Source organism: Seriola dumerili, unplaced genomic scaffold (genome assembly GCF_002260705.1).
Source record: "Seriola dumerili isolate Sdu_G_001 unplaced genomic scaffold, Sdu_1.0 BDQW01000190.1, whole genome shotgun sequence".
Lineage (NCBI taxonomy): Eukaryota > Metazoa > Chordata > Actinopteri > Carangiformes > Carangidae > Seriola > Seriola dumerili.
Window position 1 is genome coordinate 982,715 of NW_019174445.1, and position 19,692 is coordinate 1,002,406.

The window sequence follows — 19,692 nt, forward strand, 5'->3', positions numbered from 1 at the left end:
GGGAAAGTGTCAGACAAATGGAGAGCGAGGTATTAAAATTGCATTAGAAAGTGAAACGCTGCAAAGTAAATGAAGGGAGGAAGGGCATGTTTAAAACTACAGTAAAATTTAATGGGTAGAAATACTGTGTGCTGTCTGGATAATTAAAACACCAGAGTCCCCTGAAATACAGCACTGCAACAATTATTTTTCCAACTGCACATGAACGCATCTTTCCAGAGGTCTTCACTGTCAGTCTTCAGTCTCAACTGATAATACATCTTTCATAGAGAAAAAAAATCAATTGTGCAGCCGAGTTAAAGGGGTACTCAATGTGCCTTACTATGTGAGATACATCAAGTTGCATTATGGGAAATGTAGGATCCAGGGATATTGGAGTTTGACCCAAGCTAGGGACTAAAGCTCCGTATCCTTGGCCTCTACTGCTTTGATTTTAACCATCATTTATACAAATGTCTCTCTTGAAGTTGCAGCAGTTTTCTTTTCACATGTTCTTCACAGGCGTCAGACTAGTGTTCAATTTACCTCTATAGTTTCTGCACTTTTAAGCGCTGCCTCACATTCAGTTTTATCTTGGGCCACTTTTATTTTGGAGGGGAACTTGCGTCTCTGTGAATGAAGTGAAGCTACAGCTCTGTTTCATAAGAACAACATGTACACTGTATTTTGTTGGATGGTGTGAATACTGGCTTTGGTTAAACTGAAATGTTGTTGTCCCAGGGCCACAAGCTGGTACTGTCTTCATCTTGTTTTTTGTTTTTAATTATTATGTTTTTCTTTTTCCTTTTTTTTTTTTTAAAGAAAAAGGTAATTTCCCCCAACGTTCCCTTTGAATCATCATCCGTTTTATCAATCTCACCGTTTCTCTCTCCTCTAGCTCGATTTTTTCAACCCCTTGCCGAGTCATTCTGTGATTCTACTTTCCCCCTGAGGATGAGTCCACCACATGTTGTTTTACACACAGATTAAACCTGGCACCTCCAGCTCCTCACCGGTCGTGGGTCGTGCTCAGTTCCCTGGCAATTAATTTCAGCGCTTTTTCTAGTCTTGTCTTGTGGTGTCCATTAAATTTCAAACGGTGTCTGGGACAGGCTCCTCTGCCTCCTGCTGGGTTCTCTTCCCCAGGATCAATGAGCCTTTTGCCCCCCCCCCTTACATCTCTTGAATCTCTATCAGCCGTTATTTCATCTCTTCTTGAAATACACTTCCCTATAATGCTCTTCGATCCACTTCTGTATTGTTGTGCGCAGAGGAAAACAATACAGACAGTTAATGGATGGTTGAAACCATGGAAACAGCACAAGCGTACCCACGGTGGCATTATTGTGCTAATAAAATAACAAAATGCATCTGAACAACACCAGTGGTATCCACTTGTTTGTCTTAGAAACCACAAGATGATGATCGATAATACGAGAGGATGTGGTTGTTAACTGCTCGGTGATGCGTTGCGTGTTGTGTTGACAGCTGGTACCACGTCTTTAGCTGCGAGTTAACTCAACTATCTTTAAATGGAAAGTCTCTCACTGGCTGTTTAGAGGCAGTGGTTTCCAAACTTTTCAAATTTCAACCTGTGAAGTACAAGGTGCTGCAAACTCAAAACTTTGCGTTTACTTCATTAAAATTAAGAAAATAATTTAAGAAGAACTTAAGAAATTAATTAATAAAACATGAATCATTGGATTTAAAGGAATGTCTCAATAATAAATAATACTTTTGTCAACAAGCACTTACCTTCCTGGATGCTGTAGCAGAGCTTCTCAGTGATGAACAGCTGGTTGATGGAGACTGTGCCAGACAGCTGCAACCGGGAATGTGACTAACATGAAGACATAACAGGGCGGTTCTGTAAAAGACCATAATTACTTTCCACAAGATTCTCTCTGCTGCAAGGGATTTGCTCTTATTTAGCCACAGGAGTATTAATCCGTGAGGCTGGCCACTGGTGTGGGGGTGTTGAGGTCTGGCTCGTTCCGGTTCATCCCAAAGGTGTCGGTCGGGGTTGAGGTCAGAGCGCTTCCACATCCAACTAAACTGAGAGAAACTATTTCTTTATTGTGCGTGGAGAGATACGGTCACAATGAAACCGAACTTCACCACACTGCAGTGTAAAATATCACTGTGCGCTGCAGCATTAAGATTCACCTTTCACTGGAACTCAGGGGCCATAAAAAGCAGCAGCAGTGGACGGGGATTTCTCTGTAACAGCTGAAGAGAGGTTTCCCTAAAATGTTTAGTTTTACTCAAACATAAAACAGGCTTAAAAAGACATTTACGGCCTCTAGTGGTGACTGGGGAGAACTGCAACACTGACCAACCTTCCCTAAGACACTGCTGCTGTAAAAGAAGAGTATACTTGACTTCACTTATTATCAGTGTGTCATGGAGTCATTTAGTTGGAAAACAAGGTTTTTCCAGTCGTCATAGTTCCAGTTTCAAAACAGCGGCGCAGGCCAGAGAGAGAGCTGAAGAAATCAGGAATTCAAGAAGGTAATTACTGAGTCATGGGCAACAATCAACAACAACCAACTCCCACGGCCAGATCACAGTCAGTGTGTTGTTTTTTGTTTGCAGTTTTTGTGCCGACAACCATCATTTTTAATGTGGCCTACACTTTGGATTTCAACAGAAAGGACAGTATAGAGTGAGACTGCCTAACACACACCTGCTCTCTTACCTGCAAATCTGTCATCCCTGCTCTAACATGACTGCCCTTACGTTTTCAACACACAGGATTTCACTGGTTTGACCTGGAACAGAAATGCAGACGTTAAAAACACTGACACCGTTTCACACCACAGGAGCCACGGTTTGATCTCAGTTTATTCAGTTACGCTGTCCAATCACAAAGGTTTATTTATACATTCATTACCATCATGAACAGTATAAAACCTTCTGGACATGCACGTCTTTACTGTACGTGTGAGTTTACAGTATGTTATACTTGATTAGTGCTCTATTTACAATTCCATAAAACTACTAAACATAACATAAATATAACATGCAGTATACATTTATGAACAAAATCAAAACGCCGGTTTTCACAACGCATCACGCAAAAGATGACATCCATCATTGGCCAGCAATGTCCCACATTCAAAACACTGCTGAAAAAGACTAACTCTTCTTTATATACGCTTCATAGGTCACAACTCTAAGCACTTTATTTTTTTATTGATAACCCAACAAACATTTCAAGTAAATCCAACTATTGCAACTGTTCTCTCCCTGGTCCTTCAGTAATCCACTGGGGGGAGGATTTCAAACACACGGCCAGTAAATCCTCTTTAAAAACCCACTGAATTATTAAAGGACTATTATATAAAACCTTTTCCACCAATTTGCAGTCTTCTCTGTGCGCACAAATAACCTCATAATGCTGCACGGAACATGGGAGGAACCAAAGTAGAAAAATGGATTTAAAAAAAATATTGAATTAGACAAAACAGCAGCAATTAAAAAAAAAAAGAAAAAATACACGGTGAGTCTTAAGGTTTTGGGATGTGAAGTACCTTTTTCACCTGAGATTAGATTTCTTTGTAAAAGAGCAGAAGATGAGCAGAACCGAGTGGCACTTAGAGCGGCTTAAAGCACTGAGTAATGCTGATTTAGAAGAAACACAGAGTGAGAAAGACAGAGATGTTCGTACAAACGTAAGTGACGTATGAGTGGAGCTGGGTATCATCTGAATGTTTTTGATACAAGGCGCCTGTTCAGTGCTCTAGTTTTATCTTCTCACTGCCTTACTTCACTGAATATGCAACATCTGGATGTGGCACCACGATGTCTGTACTCAGAGTAGCGAGGTTTGATTCCCATCCCAACATACAGCTCTTTTCTCACCTGTTCAAAAACCACAACGTGAGCGAAGGCCCCGTTCAGACCTGGTATTAACACGTGTCTCGGTGGACAAGCGGACAACTCTACGTTCAGGTGACACGTCTGAGATCCGGTCACTCAGACCACATTCGGAGGTGGCCGCCCACTCTCCTCTGCCAGAGTCTGATTAGTCTGAAAATATATACACACTTCTCACAGTGTTTCCAATACATTGATTTATTCGTGGTGACCAGCCACAATATCATCATTAATCTTTGTTTTTTTCCCTTTTCACTTTTTTTAAGTGGCTTAAATCTCATTTCATTATAGAGCTGTGTGCCACACATTAATTCCTCATCTCGCTCTTGCTATTCTGCTCTATTCTCCTCTGCCTTCATTTAATCTTGCACTTTAAGGAGATATTATCTATTTTATAATGTGTGTTTTCTCATGCTGTTTTCTTGTTCTTCTTTTTAATTCTCTTTTTATGCTTCTTTTATTTCTCTTAAGCACTTCACTTCTCCTCTGTGTATGATAATGTGCTATACAAATAAATGTACCTCGCTTGCTCTCTCTCTCTCTCTCACAAACACATAACAACACACCTGTCTGTCACTCAGACTGTCTAAAAACAACAACGCATTTGGTCTTTGCAGCAGAAATGATGCATGTGTTTATCTCATTACAGAGCGGGGGAAGTGAGATCCAATCACAAGATCGGATGTGATGTGATCAGATTAGCAGAGACTCATGTTAACACCAGGTCTGAACAAGGCCTACGATGATTGTTTGAGTGTTCAGCCGAATTGTAGAGTGTAAGGCAACTGCTAAACAGAAAAATAGTGTTTCATTTAGTTTAAAGACATTTCCTCCAGTTCAGTCAAGGTTGTCCAAAAAAGCAACATTGTCATTGCAGAAGAAACCTCGTTCTTTTCTTCGCCTTGCAATGAGAGCAGTTCCACGCGGACACGGACACAGCAGCAGTTCTCTAATCAGTGTTTAAAAGGACAGATTGTATCACATGTGTTCCCGCCCACTGACTCTAATTTGCAGAGAAACTAAAGAGGTTTCATTTAGGATTTTCTGATTCTCAATCTTAAGTAAAGCTTTAATATTATGGGCTATTTTAAAAAGCATTGAGCTACACTTGCTCTCAGTCAAAAGGCTATTTGTCAAACATGGTCCTAAGCCGCTGAATGACGACTAGTGTGTGGGGGGGGGGGGGGGGGGGGGGGGGGGGGTGTTCTGTTGCTCTGATATTGGCCAGATCTTACTGTACATGTATGATGTCACCAACTGCTGGTGTAAACTGAAAACGAGAAGCTAAGACAAATTGCCGCTTCACACAGATGTAATCCTTACTTGATATTTACCCGCAATAAAAAATACACATCTGCTGATGCAGACACAAACACCAATACTGAGACAACATCACCCACTCAGCTGAATTATTTTGTTCCCACTTCCTTTCTAAATTGGAAATAAAACAGAACATTATGATATTAACACATTAAAACTACAATTTGTACCATTTAAAAAAAAAAAAAAAGATTAACAGCAAAAACAATGTGCAAGTCTGCATGGAAGCCTCCGCTCGTCTCTGGAGAGGAGGAAAAGGCAAGTCTGTCGCATTTCCTGAAAGGGTTTCTTTTCTTTTTCTTAATCTGAGTGACAGCATTTAAATAGTAAAGCAAGATCTTAGATAATCGACACAGGCATGAGCATGTCATGTAACAGTGCAAGTGTTAAATATCCAGGCATTCCTCATTCTCTCGGGCTAATGTACACTGTGGATGTGAGCGTCATTCAGTGAAGAAGTGTGTGGCCTTAAACAAACCAAAACTCCCAAAACTGAATATCACACACATACACAACTGTCAGTGATTACTCATGGATGCTGTACAGTGCTGTAAATTCGCTAATCTACAATTATACCACAGTTAGGGTACAGTATCACATCATGTAACTGGTATTAAGCCAGGAGTGACTTTTATTGTCACACAGCTGTGTAAGTTGCGCAAGAGAGAGAGCGTTACTGATATATATACACACACACACACACACATACATACATACATACACACACATATATATATATATATATATATATATACATGTATAATTTGTGAGTGTGTGTGCACAAGGCAAGGAGTGTGAACTTTTCCACATTGCAGACAAGCAGCAACTGCCCCCTTCATTTATGGCTTTCTCGACATTTATCATATCAACATCCAGATCGATCATTAATAATTCTCTCATCTCAGCTTCCACTCTCTACTAGATATGTAGTTTTTCACTAACTCAAAGTCTTATCAGTACTTAACAGTTCATTTTAAAATGGATTATCCACTGGGGAAAACAGTTTACTTGTGGAGACAAAGTTCTCAGAGTAAAAATGACTCTCTTCTGTATGTTTAAGTGCAGGATGTTTCCCATGACACGACCACTGTGCCTTTTAAATCTATCCATCATCATTTCCTACAGTGCTTTTTTTCCCCCATTGAGAGAGAACTATATATCACATCATGTAACATTAAACTTTTCCTTGATTCAGCATATTTTTTCTACATTGTCGTTCTGTCTGAAGAACCTCTACTACAGGAATAACGGTCATGTAAATAAAACACGCTGCCTCTCTACTGGAGGTCCATTTCATTTCAAGTGAGAACGTCTCACTGCCGCATCTTTGCGATGTGATGCGCCACATGCTTTGTTGCTCCTGCAGGACGTTTCTCTGATAGAAACATTTAGAAGCCCGTCACAAGCTAACGCCACAGCTGATTGGTTTATCTAAGTCTTTCAGCTCAGAGCTCTGAATGGTTTGACTCACTCTCTATCCTGGAACTACATCAGACTGTCTGACCAGTCTGTCAGTGGTTACCCACAGGTTAGTGTATGTGTGCCTATGTGTGTGTGTGTGTGTCTGTGTGTGTGTGTGTGTGTGTCCGTCAGCACCAGTGTTCACGCTGGGCTCTGCCTCGGGCCAGACTGTCTGCCCTCTGCCAGGCGCTCTTCATCAGGCTGAGGGCTTCGCTACAGCGCTTCTGCACCGACGGATCAGACACGACTCTGTGGGGAAGGTCGACCTGTGCACAGTGAGGACAGAAGACACTTCTCAAACACTGGCTTGAGTCAAACCAGATCTGTGATCATCTTTAACTCAGTATGCAGCAAAATGTATTTGTCTTTTTTTTTGTAGGAATGTTTTTTGTTTTATGTTACCTGCCTAAATTAGCATTTCCGCTACTATTGTAATATCACTGTACTGTCCCTTTAACCTATGATAATGAAAGACTGCAGTATCTTCTGACCTGGAAAACAGCTTTCCATGTTCTGTCTAACGCCTCCAGCAGTCGATCTCTCTCTTCACAGCCGCTGAAGTACAAAATCCATGGAGGGAAGAACTGAGACCGATCTGCTGCAAACTCCTGGACACAAGACAGAGGGAGAAAGTGGGAAAAACCCAGAGGAGGCTCCTAAACATAAGAGAATTATGTTCCTCGTAGCGCAGGGTGAGTCTATAATGTATCATGCTGGGTTAAATATTATTTTGTTACAGACTCAAAACAGAAATATAGACCCATCAGAGACACCTGACCTGTAAAGCTGAATACCACTGACACAAGTTTACAGTTTGTTTAGTATAAACTGCAGTGAGATGTATAATGTGTGCAGGCAATGGGAACTGGAACTACTTTATTTGCATTAGCTTACTGAGGTGCTGTTTCCTCTAAAAGGGTTTGATTGAATTAATTCAGTTTTTAACTTAATGTCCATTTGCTTACAAAATAATCCTGAATGAATCCTGAATGTGTCATGTACATCACACATGAATGAGTACATTTGACTCACGATGACGCAGTACTCCTTGTCAGCCTCCACGCTGACGGTGGTGACGTCAGAGATGTCGACGCTGCCCAGCGAACGGAAGAAGCTCGTCTGACAGTCCTGATGGCAGGTCAGCAGCTTCCTGTCTGTGACCACCAGGCAGCATGGGATACATGGGGTGGGGGCCACACCCTGAGGGATGACCTGGAGATGATATGGTTGTAGTTTAATTATACCTCGAGCATGGACAGTGCATGTGACAGACTGATGGAAGGTATTTAGTTTGACAGTATTTACATACAGAACAAAGTTAAATGGTTTTATTTTGAAGGGTTTATATGGACTCTGTAAACCCTGTGTGCACCACTGAAAACATCCATCACTGTCTCCCAGTGTCTCTAAAAACACCAGCTGCGTTTCCATCAACATATTTTTATATTTAAGTATCGCAGAATAAAAAGTCAATTGCTCAAAAAAAGTTTTTACACTTGCCTTGCCTGTTTGTAAAAAGAGTTAATGAACTTTATGGGAGATGGAAACACTTTTTCTGAATAAGTTCGGACGTGGCAAACATTCAACTCACATGAGTGATCAGCTGTTTCTGCTTCTAGAGAAGATGAAGAAGAAGAAGAAGAAGATGATGAAAAAAGAATTAAAAATTCCTCAAGCCCCCTCTGCATTTTCTCTCATAGATGGCCAAGACAACTGGTTGTGTTCCTTCTTCTTCTTCGAGGTTGTTTTGGCGGTTGGCAAACAACTTGTTTTGTTTCCAGTTCGCGACCTCTACTTCTTCTACTCTGTTTATTACAGCCATGTGTAACGTAGCCTTTACCGCCACCTTTAGATGACGCTATGCAGCCTAGTTTGTTTGCTCCAAACCAGTTCATGAAAACGCACCTAATTCATACTTTCTTTTTTTTTCACATTTCAAAACTTTGCTTCTAAGTCACTTGACAACTATACGTTATCATGACTACGGAGATAAATGCAATACTTGAAATATGAAAATACACGGTGTGTGCAGTGTGCGACTCTCTCCCCTCACCCCTTTGGAGACGGACTGGCAGAGCAGCTGCATCCAGTCGGCCATGTCCTGCTCGTTGTTGGCGCTAAGCTCCAGTGGGGGGCGCTCTGTCAGGATGACTTGGAAGGCGTGGGGACGCTCTGTGCTGTTGGAGCGACGGCAGCCTCCGCAGTGCTCCCCTCTGCACAAAGAGCATGAAAATACAGCAGTGAGCATGGTGTAGTTTACAGTAACCATCTCCGGTATCGTGTTTCAGACACTTGGATCTCACCCCATAGTGACGGACAGCAGCGGGATCACATCAGTTCTCTCTGCATACATGTAAAGAATCCCATTGCTGCAAGAACAGAGGACGGCTGTTTATATTCATCTAATCAGAAGCTCATTACATTATAGTATAAATATATAGCATTTCTAATATAATTACAATGCATTATGAGCGTGAAAGAAGACATCGATATCTAATGTAGATGGGCCTACAGATAACTAACACTAATTTTAAGATATTATTATGATTACTGTAACAGACCAGACTGCAGCCTTGTCCCTGTGTTTTATGATCGGTGTCTACCTCTGGCCAGCTTTTCTCTACACACAAAACAGAGCTCAAACTTTGAGTGTGTCTGACAGTGGCAGATGGTGAATGAAAAGCCAAAGGAAATATCACTTCCAATATGTTTGGCATCTTTCAGGGTGAAGCTGGGACGTAAAAACTGACAATTATGGTAAATGTGTTCTACACTTTTTTGGCACGAAACACACACACACACAGTTTGTTGAAATGCCATAATATTACAATGGGATGTGACATGAATGCTTATGTTTTTGTGAGAGAAAGTGACACTGGAAACACTTTATAATGTCACCTGTATAGAAGGTCGTATCGAATCCAACCAACGTGTCTTTAAACGAACATAAATACCAGTAGAAAAGGAGACCGACGGGTTTGACCTGTCCGTACCTGAGGACTAGGTAGCAGCTTTTCCACAGCTCTTTGCCCAGGTAGGTGGTTCCAGACCGGTACTGCAGGGTCCCTTCCTTGGTGCTGAAAGGTGCTCCAGAGCTTGGTGGGCCACCTTGTGGAGACAGAGTCATGTCCATAGGATCCTCCCAGTGGACCAGTGAGTAGAGTTGGATGGACACTTCTGATACCTGGAAAAACAGGGAGGCATTAGGTCATTAGTCTTTGAATATGAGAGTGATAAAACAGGGAGGACCAAACATTTTCTAGAATGAAACATGTTATCAGTGTTATGGCTACTGAGCTTCTTCAGCATTAATTACTCTAAATGCATAGATTACGCAATGTCCTTATCCGTGCACATTCTTGGAAGTGTTTTGCATGATTTACTTTAAACCGTGTGACATTTTCATTACTGATGACTTCCAAAGAATAAAGCAGTATTTTAGATTTCTGAATTCTGTTATTTTCTACTTTCCGGACAGCCAGTTTTAAAATTAATTTAGGATATGAAAACTGAGTTAGGTATTTATCAGAGTGAACATAACGTTTGCAGATGGTGACACAGTCCAAAGAAAATCTGCACGGCGTTACTCTGCATTTTTCAAGTAATTTATCTTGTCATTTTTACAAGCTGTGGATCATAAATCCATCTAAAAAAATATATGTGCAGCTGTCAGAGTTATAGTCTGACAGACAGCAAGCTGTAACTGAAAATCGTCTTGTGTAAGATTTTCCTAACAGCTGTTTCTTTTACTGTTTCTAGTTTCTAGTGCAGTGGGAGAAGTCTGACCTGTGGTGCAGAGCGACTATAAGTTCAACAGTTCTTTACCTCACAGTGAGACTCCTGGGAGACAAACTTATTGAGAGCCAGTTTTTCCATGGTGGCATCGGTCAGAACCGAGGGGTAAGGAGGCTCACGGCAACCCTTCACCATGGCTGACTTCAGCACAGACAGGAACCAGCTGTATCAAAGAAGAAGGGTGAACTGGATGAGGTCAGAGGACGCCGTTTGTGACGTGTCCTGTATTGCTCTATAAAGTCAATAGTCTCGTTCTAATATTATGCAAAAATACTACTTTAACAAACTATTGGTTGTAATAGACTAAATTCATGGTTGAATCTATGAGGTTCACATTCTTATGCATTGAATAATCTCTATCAGAGTCAGAGTATTACACAGGTATAACTGTACACTAACAAAGTCAGTGAGGCATCAGCTGTGTCCAACAGGAACTTTCTTCGTCTGTTGGTGCAAACCACCGTCACTGTCTGTTGGTCAAGGCCCACCTACAGGAAAACAACATTACAACTGATTTATTAGACACAAAACTAACTCCATCGCTGCTCCATCACCCTAGCTGTAAAAGTCTGCATGGTTCATGAATATTATGCAATTAACTCTCGCCTTTACTAAGTCATACATGTTTGTAACATTAAGGAACTTTGAAATAAGAGGACAATATGAAAATGAAGGCGAATGTTTACATATATAAAACAAACAACTGTCAAGTGCATTGACAAATGAGAGATAATAGTAAACTCTTGTTGTGCAGGACACTTACTGAAAGATAATCCAGCTCATTATAAGAAACAGCATCTTCAACTGTGTAGGGTTTCTCTGCTGCGCCTGTGAAGAAAATCAAACGTCGATAAAGTTCCTTTTTTACCTTCAGAATAATCTTATCTCTCTGGTTTGCCGGTACAGGTGGACACTGTTTATGTAAAGATAAAAAACCATTGCATTGTCCAACTTATGATTTGAACCGTTCCACCCCACATTATAAAACAAAGCCAATGCATGCTGGGTCTTCAGCCACTCACCCTTCCTTAGCAGGTAAATGTAACAGTCAGTCAGGAGCAGGTAAAGGGGCTGCAGGTCCCCCTCCATGTGGCCTGTGCTCATCCTCACCATCTGAAAACACAAAGATAAAATGTTCTGGGTCCTGGTGACTGGGTACAAGCATGTTGCCATAAATATAGCAGACGGACTGTAGACATACATAGATACTGATCCATGACTAGACGTTGGATTTTATGAATAATGACAAACCAGAGCCATTTTTACACTAAATACATCCGTGTTTCTTGTTTACACACAGAATGGTGCAATGTTTGAAATAGTGTGATTTTTTTTTTTCTTAACTGACAGCAGACAGTTAAATTACTACAGCTTGAGTAAATGTGGTGAGAAAGCAACTGGCAATCTGAGCCTTGCAACACCTCGACTGAGCAACAAACCACGTCTTTGATATCAGAACCAGCATGAGTGAAACAACACACAAACTGGTGTGAAGATGTGAGAAAGAGGACGACTTGTCAAGACAATCAAGTTCTTTTACATGACACCAACATACTGCTGTGAAGCCATTAAAAGAAATGTGGACTGTCACTACTTTCAAAATGAGTAAAAATAAAAACGACTCTCTCTCGTCTTCACCTTGAAGAGCTGCTCCTCATTCTCTCTGAATACATGGATCATAAGAAGCAGCAAGTGGTTGTTGTCCACCCTGAAATATCAAAAGTGGATAACATTAGATATTGGACAACATTACAACAGCAAACAGCTGATTGTGAAGAAGCTTCTTACTTAAACTCTGCAGGGTGAGAACTTTCTGAGGGACTGAGCTTCTGCTCTTGTTGTTGTTGTTGTGCTTCCTCAGTAAACGTGTTCTGGTCTGTTTCCACTCCTTCTACGCCTTCCTCCTCCTGCCTCACGTCGGGCTCCGGTCCTGCTTTCTTTTTTGCCTCTCCTTCATCTTCAAGGCCACCTGAAAGAGTCTGTGGCTGGCTAAGCTCTGTAGAGTCATTGCAGCCACCACCTGTGGGAGCAGAGTCTGGACCGTTGGGGGTAAAGCAGCATAATTCTGTAGGCGCAGGAGAGGCCTGCAGGAACCTGGGGCCTGTGGCCAGAGCGGAGTGAGACGTCTTTCCTGGGGCCGGGTCAGGTGGTTCGCCGCCTGAGTCCTCACGAAAGGGCTGCTGAGCGGGGGGCTCGGGGCCCTGGTCACAGCCTTCACTAGTTTTCCCCTCCTCCTGGCGCTCCCAGGGCTCCTCCCTATCCAGAGCCCCGTTGAGTCGGTCCATGACGTCCCGGAGGGGTTGGCCCACACTGTCCATGGAGGTGTCCGTCATCTCTGGGAGGCGTAGGAGGTCGACTACCTCATCCTCGTCTCCTTCCTCCACAGCCTCTGATCCCACCCTGCCTCTCCTCAACTCTCCTTCGCCGTCCACATGGATTACAGTGCAGTTTAATGAATCCACATCCTCGGAGGCCAGGAGGCTGCCGTCCATGTCCATGTGATCAGAGGAGATCGAGTTATGGATGCTGCTGCTGGAATCTGTGGAGCCCTTCCCTCGTCGCTTCTTGGCTGGTTTCCTTCTTCTGGCCATCCTGGAACGACACAGTGGTTATCTGCGTTTCCTCGGCTCTAAACACAGTTTGATTAACACTGCAGATACAACGTGACCTTCCTACTGTACCTGATGACCTCCAGCTCGTTGTTGGTGCTCTCCGTGTCATCTCCAGCGGCGGTGGCGTTGTGGCGGCTGGCCACGTGAACTGGCGTGACGTCGGCCGAGGTGTTGGTGGTGTTGGTGTCGGAGTCCTCGTTGAAGGGGTTGTGTCTGGATGTGGGGCTGTGCGGAGGAGGATGAGCTGCTGCCTTCGCCTTGACAGTGCCGGTAGAAAGGACCATCATGTCGCTAATGACTGTTTGGGGATCAGAGCCACTGGATCGTGGGCAGCTCGCCTGGTCGGTCAGGTCACCCTCTATCATGAAAAGTCACAAGAATAATAATGCAGAAGCAGCAGTTACCCACATTTACTTCTGTGTATTCAAAGAAATGCACTGAAGTTTTAGCACCGTCTCGCTGAGCTGAGCGACAGATGGAAACATCACAAAGTTTTGTTTGAAAAAGTAATTTAGGGAAGAGTTGTTTCTACTCATATATGTTTACGTTAGTACATCTATTTCAATCAGTATCAGAGAGTCGACCAGCGAGACAATTTCACTAAAACTTAGTGTATTTCTTCATCAGCATCGCACACAAATAAATGTTAGGGGCTGCAGTGTTCTTCAGGGTCAGAGAGGCACAAAATGCAGCGTTTATGACATCGAATAAATACACAGGCAGCAGCTTTTCTTTGCAGTGGCACAGGCCTAGGTCACAGGTCATGCACAACAAATACTTGAATTAGAGAACTTCCAGAAATCTGTATTTTTTTGTTTTCATTCATCATGACTGGACTGACTGAAGTACGGCACAGACAGAGTCCCCAGAGACCTTTCTTTTATGCTGTTTCTACTACTTTTATCAGCAGTCATGTCTTCATCAGAACTACAAAAAATGTAACAGCTTACAGCAAACCAATGCGGTTGTATTGCACAGCAGTTACAGCTGAGGTGAACCTAGGCCAGTGCCACGCATCGCACATGAAGAGAAGACATTACGAGAACAACAGCAGACAGACAGACAGATAGATACACAGTGTACTGAGACAGACTGGACGAGGTGAGTACCGGTTACGTCAGGCATTTATCTTGCTGTGGTAAATAACAAGGCCAAGTGAGCGCCAGGATCATTCCCCAGATGAGAAACACATGCAGAACATGACAGAAAACAGTTCCATGAACACACCCAACACTCCCCAGATAAACCATACTTACCAGTCAACTCACTGTGCAAGATGACGCCTTTTATTTTTGTGTTAATTTAACTATTTCTATTAATTATCTTTAATAAAACTTTTCTAAAAATGTGTGTGCACTGTCACTTTTTACTGCAGCTAAAGGTGCAGCAAACGTCTCATCTCACTGCGCTGCAGAACAGAGAGGTTCAGGAGATCCTTCATTCCCACTGCCATCAGGCTATACAGCACCTCAGCCAAAGGAAGTGGCCTAATCTAATTATTATTGTTTTTTTATTATCATCAACAATGAGCTAATGGACACATGAATTTCCCCTAGGGGATAAATAGAGTATCCATCCATCTAATGTGTGGAAAAGAAGCTTTTCAGTTACATCAACATTCATGTTTCATGTTTCCTGTAATGGTCGAAGGGGTTTGTTTGTACAATAATAAATTAAGCTACAGGTTTCCTATTTAATCATAAAATCCAGTTGCACAGTAATCATAGTCATGTGTCACCCAATGTTGGATTCAAACACACATGCCAAAATCGAGGCAGGTGTAACCATGTCCCTTTCATCATGCTAGTTTTCATGTCTTCAGATCAGCAGTATGTTTTTACCAGCTAGCTGCATTTTACAATTAACATGTCTAATTATTGCTTAGAGTACCCAGCATGAATTTTTTCAAGTGTAAGCTGTGGGATGGCCATGCCAGAGAGGAGGGAGGCAAGGAAGGAGGGAGGGAGGAAGGGAGGGATGGAAGGGGTGGGGGGTGGGGGGTTGACCAATGTCCCACCTTCCCAGTCTGCACTTGGCAATGACTGCAACACGGGGAAGATGTCACCGAAATCATAATCTAAAAAAAGGAGGGATAACATTCAACATTAGAGAGATGGTGAGGAGAGAGGAGAGAGGAGAGACTGAGACAATGGCACAGAAACAGAAAAAAAATAACACGACATGTGGTTTTTCAAAATAACTGAATTGGTGGAGAAAAATAGACAAGTGAGAACTAAAACAAGGGAACTGACTATGGGGAAAGCATTCACTGGGTGCTGCAATCACCCCCAGTGAGAACACTCTGTAACGGCCGGCCTCTGAACACCACGTGATCCGTTTGATAAAAATGCACTTTGGTGTTTGAGAGTCACAAGAGTCAATAAGGATCAATCCCACTTCTGCTTTCACATGCCATTAGCGTGACATCACCATAGGACTTCCTGCCAAAGCATGAGTGTGTGCTCCGCACTCCAGCAGGGTCAGACCTCATCATAAACCCAAAAATAAAGTCTGCCGTTCATTTCATAGTCATTCAGCAGTAACATTAATGTAATGATAAGTGTCCAGATTAGAGCCATTTTAACAGCACATAGAACTAAACAAGATATTTGATGAGGGTCATTTAAAAAGGTGCTAAAATAGTGTAAATGCTGATTAAGTGAAGCAGGGGAGCAAATAGGGAGGGAGTGCACCTACCTTCACTGGAGGGGGCTATGGCACTGTCATCCCACTCCAGGTTGGTGGAGGTGAGGGAGGTAAAGGAATGCAGGGACAAGCTGTCTGAACTGGGCAGCCTTTCCTCAAAGTCCAGCAGGTTCTGGGGTTTGTAGTATTCTGGCATGTAGGGGGCCACATCCAGGTATGGCACATCCTGACCCAGCGGGACCCGACAAGAATGTTACCGACGTGGCGCTAAACATTTAACCTTTGTATTGGATATTGTAATGAAAGAAATGCTAACCAGCTCCAGATTGAAGCGAATGAACTCCAGGCCGGACACCAGTGTGAGGAAGAGCGTGAGGTGGTCATGGCTGCAGACCAGAGCGTTCCTAGAGGAGAAGGAAATCGAACATTTACTTACCACTAGGAATGGTTATTGTTAAGATTTTAACGGTACTGCTACTTTTATCGATACTGCTTATCCTGTTTAAAAAATGCTGATGGTAAATGTGACACTACATCAATTTGTTCTCCGGCATAAAAATAAAATAAAGCAATCCCTGGAACCTAACTTCCACTTGATCACTTTGAAAGTCTGCGGTTCGACCTTGTCTTTCCAGGTAATCAAGATCAGGATAAACAGACGACTTACTTGAAATAATACTTCTGCAGTAGACCTTGGTTCTCCTGGAAGAGGCGCAGGTAGCTCTCTAAAGAGCTCTCACTCAGTGCCAGGTATAACCACGCACGACCTGCACAGAACAGAGAGGACTTCTTTTCTATAGGTATACTGTGCATGTGAGTGTGTTCGACTGAATGAGAGAGATGTCTCACTTCGACCGAGGTTGGTTGCTATGTGCTGAAGCTCATCTATCTGGCGGACAGCCTCTCTCCTGGTGAAGTGGAGGACGAGGACCCAGTAGCCTGAGGAGATGTCCTGCAGCCTGCAGTGTTGAAAACAATGAAAAGAGGAGTGGAGCGATCGCATTGGAACTAAATTCATCCACACCTTGATCAATTATTTGTAGCTTGAGTCTAAACACTGTAAAAATCCCCCAAAAAGCATGTGTTGTGAGAATTAACATGGAGGAACATGAGGCTTGTGTATATGCTGAAAATGGAAAAATAACAGTTACAAAAGGGACTTTCTGCATGACAAAAAAAAAAAACACAAAATAGATCAGATTACTACTTGGACTCTGCACCTTTCCCTCTCCAGTGTGCACTCTACTCTCAGTAAGCCTCTTACCCATACAGCAGAGCATGGTCAAGGTGTTCACACAGGCGCTGCAGGACCCGGTCGTGGTTCCTGATGGCTGGAGTCTCATCTTCACAGGCCGCAAAGTAACTCTGCAACTGCAGAAAGACATGATTTCTCTCCTGTTTGTTTCACCGAGGGAAGGACACTTTTACCACGAAAGATACAGTTTTCAAATGATACTCATTATGGTATTTATTATAGACTGTGAGGTTGGACTCATTATGACTGGTTGCAGAGGAATATATTTACTATCATTTTTATTATTGCATTAACATGAAACTAGCTCCAACATAAAACATAGGTTGCAATTTACTGTTGTGTGCACCGTTACCTCTATTAAGCTCTTATTCGCAGATGCTCAGCCAATATGGCCTGGTGAATTGCTCTCAGAGGAAGTTGGTGAAAGAGCTTTTAAAAGCATGCAAATGTGGATATTATGAAATCGCTTTAATGCAAACAAGCCAGTAATGGGAGTTCTCTATTACCCGTAATGAATTAATAACATGATTATTGAGTCATCTCATTGTTTTGTACTCCAGCACACAGGATATGAAACAGAACATATACGATAAATAAACAACCACACAGCGCACAGTGCAGCAGGACAATGATCCTACAGTAAAACATAAAGTCAAAGTAACAAAGGAATTTAGGGCCGAGCAGTGGAATGCTACTGACCTAATCCAAATGAGTGTGTTTGACTGCTGTGATTCCAGAGCTTGTGCCCCTTGCATTTCAGTTTTACAAGAAACCAATGAAACAAGCAGTAAGTGAAGTTTGCTGCAGCACAGGTCTGAGAGAGCATCACCAGAAAATGATGATGTCGTCTGTGGGTTGTAGACTTAAGCCAAGTATTTTCAAGTATATTTGGTCCCATCAATTTGGAGGACTACATATTAAAGGGGCTACAATTCCTATTTTGTTGATCTGATGCGGATATAATTAATAATCAAAAGGTGACACTTTTACCCTTCTAGAGTCAGTGTTTTATATCAAACCCAGTGTGCTGGCATACAGAACAAAAGCAACACAAAACGTGCTGCAGTCTCAACGTTTTCCTTTCTGAATGCACTACACTAGTAGGTATCTTATTGGAAGACTAAATTTCTACTGACTGCTCTACTAAAAAGGTATCATTTGCAGATGATGCTAAATGCGTGTCATTGTGGTCCTCTCTCCTTCACTGACCTGCAGAGCCTTCTTCAACTTTAACCTAATATAGAGTGCTGAAGCGTGAGCAGCCCAAGTGTAGGTCAGAGCTTTGACCCAAACAGAGAAAATTTGTGTCCTGTGACCATCTCCACATGACTAAGCAATGTTTGTCTGAGATAAACACTGTACACTGTCTAGGAAGCTTGAGGCGTAACACTTCATAAACACTTGTTGTCATTACAATCAAAGACATAAAATGGTTAATTGACCTAAAAAACAAACTTAGATAAAACTTGTAGATTATGGAGGTAGGACACACACGCTGGGCTCGCTGCATTAAACACACTAAGATGGTGCTTTCTAATGCAATCATCTGATTATGGGTCTGGTAGACTTGTAATGGTAAATAACTGAGAAAAATTATATGAGAAAGGCCATGCAAAATAAAAACCCAAATGCATAGTTTTGGAGAGTGAATGTATAAACATGCATGTAGGAGGAGGAGGAAGATGCAATGCTGTCTGTCAGGTTGTGAGAGAGGTGGTTTCACAACGCCAGACATTAACTGCACATAAAGATCTAAAATATTTCACAGCTTGGATGGAAATTTGGAGCAAAGATCTACCGCTAACCTTGATGTTGCAATAATATGTGTCCGTTTTATGGCTGCAGGTATGTTAACAACACATTCCGCAGTGAGCAAACACAGGGGCTTGGTGTTACTATTGTTCACCATGGTGAAAAAGATAAAGTAGAACATGACAACAGATATCTGGAGCTGTGAAATATCAAAGTGAATTGAGATATCATAGGGAATAATCAATACTTTGTTTGATTATCAGTATCAGAAAGGGCAAGGCCCTTCCTTGACAGTAAGCTGGTTATGCCCCCCCTTCCGACTTGAAAGTTGCCCTCTTTGGCAGACAAAAGATTGACCTAACGTTAGCTACAGTAACTTAATCATGTGAAAATGGTAAAATCCTGTGACAATATAAAAGTGTGACGACCAATGGGGCAGCGCTTACCTTCTTGACAGACAGGGAGATGTTTTCCAATATACGATCCTTTACTTTCAGTTGATCCATCACTGGTCTGTTGGCAGCTTACAGCAGGTTGTCAGCTGACTCCCGAAGCAGAGCTCTTGTTTTGCTAATGCTACCGCCGCCCGCCTTAGCTAGCTAACATGATCTTGTCCTCCAGTGCAGCTGGCTCCCAAACTAACGACAGGGCTGAAGCTGTCAACTGTACACACTGATCTTTTCTAACAGCGCTGTTAGTGTTAGCTCACAACTTTCATGTTAACGCCTTGCAAGCAGCGTGATATGTCGACCGCTGTCAACGGCTCCGGTTAGCCAAGTAATGTTTGCCTAGCTTCGCGTTAGCTGTAGCCACTTGACTTTTTTTCTTAAACGCTACTCAAGCCGGGGGTGGCTAGCAACTTTTAGAATCCAAACATGGGTAAATTTTAGCGGCAGTTTTATATTCCATACTCTCCGTTTGAGTCCTCTGGTTAGCTGTCTTGAATTACTTTAAGTTAGCTTTTCGCGAATTTGCCTAAATAGCGAATTACAT

The 19,692-nt window shown here is 42.4% G+C and overlaps 1 protein-coding gene across 1 annotated transcript; it reads right to left on the reverse strand.

Annotated features, from left to right (window-relative positions):
* Nucleotides 1-5,045: 5,045 nt before the first annotated feature.
* plekhm2 (pleckstrin homology and RUN domain containing M2) lies at nucleotides 5,046-19,564 on the reverse strand. Its single transcript, XM_022753144.1, has 20 exons — nucleotides 19,146-19,564; nucleotides 16,957-17,063; nucleotides 16,542-16,651; nucleotides 16,360-16,459; nucleotides 16,009-16,096; nucleotides 15,744-15,918; nucleotides 15,064-15,123; nucleotides 13,116-13,404; nucleotides 12,223-13,026; nucleotides 12,073-12,142; nucleotides 11,457-11,547; nucleotides 11,198-11,262; nucleotides 10,834-10,922; nucleotides 10,465-10,597; nucleotides 9,633-9,823; nucleotides 8,943-9,008; nucleotides 8,693-8,852; nucleotides 7,672-7,851; nucleotides 7,131-7,247; nucleotides 5,046-6,905 (listed from the first exon to the last, which is right to left on the reverse strand). The coding sequence occupies exons 1-20, from the start codon at nucleotides 19,203-19,205 to the stop codon at nucleotides 6,768-6,770; spliced, it is 3,093 nt and encodes a 1,030-aa protein (XP_022608865.1). The 5' UTR covers nucleotides 19,206-19,564; the 3' UTR covers nucleotides 5,046-6,767.
* Nucleotides 19,565-19,692: the final 128 nt, after the last annotated feature.

Coding starts and splice junctions, on each gene's coding strand:
- plekhm2 (XM_022753144.1), bottom strand. CDS start 19,205: ATGGATCAACTGAAAGTAAAGGATCGTATATTGGAAAACATCTCCCTG. Junction 17,064..19,145: donor TCTCCCTGTCTGTCAAGAAG/GTAAGCGCTGCC, acceptor GTCTTTCTGCAG/TTGCAGAGTTACTTTGCGGC. Junction 16,652..16,956: donor GACCATGCTCTGCTGTATGG/GTAAGAGGCTTA, acceptor TCAACACTGCAG/GCTGCAGGACATCTCCTCAG.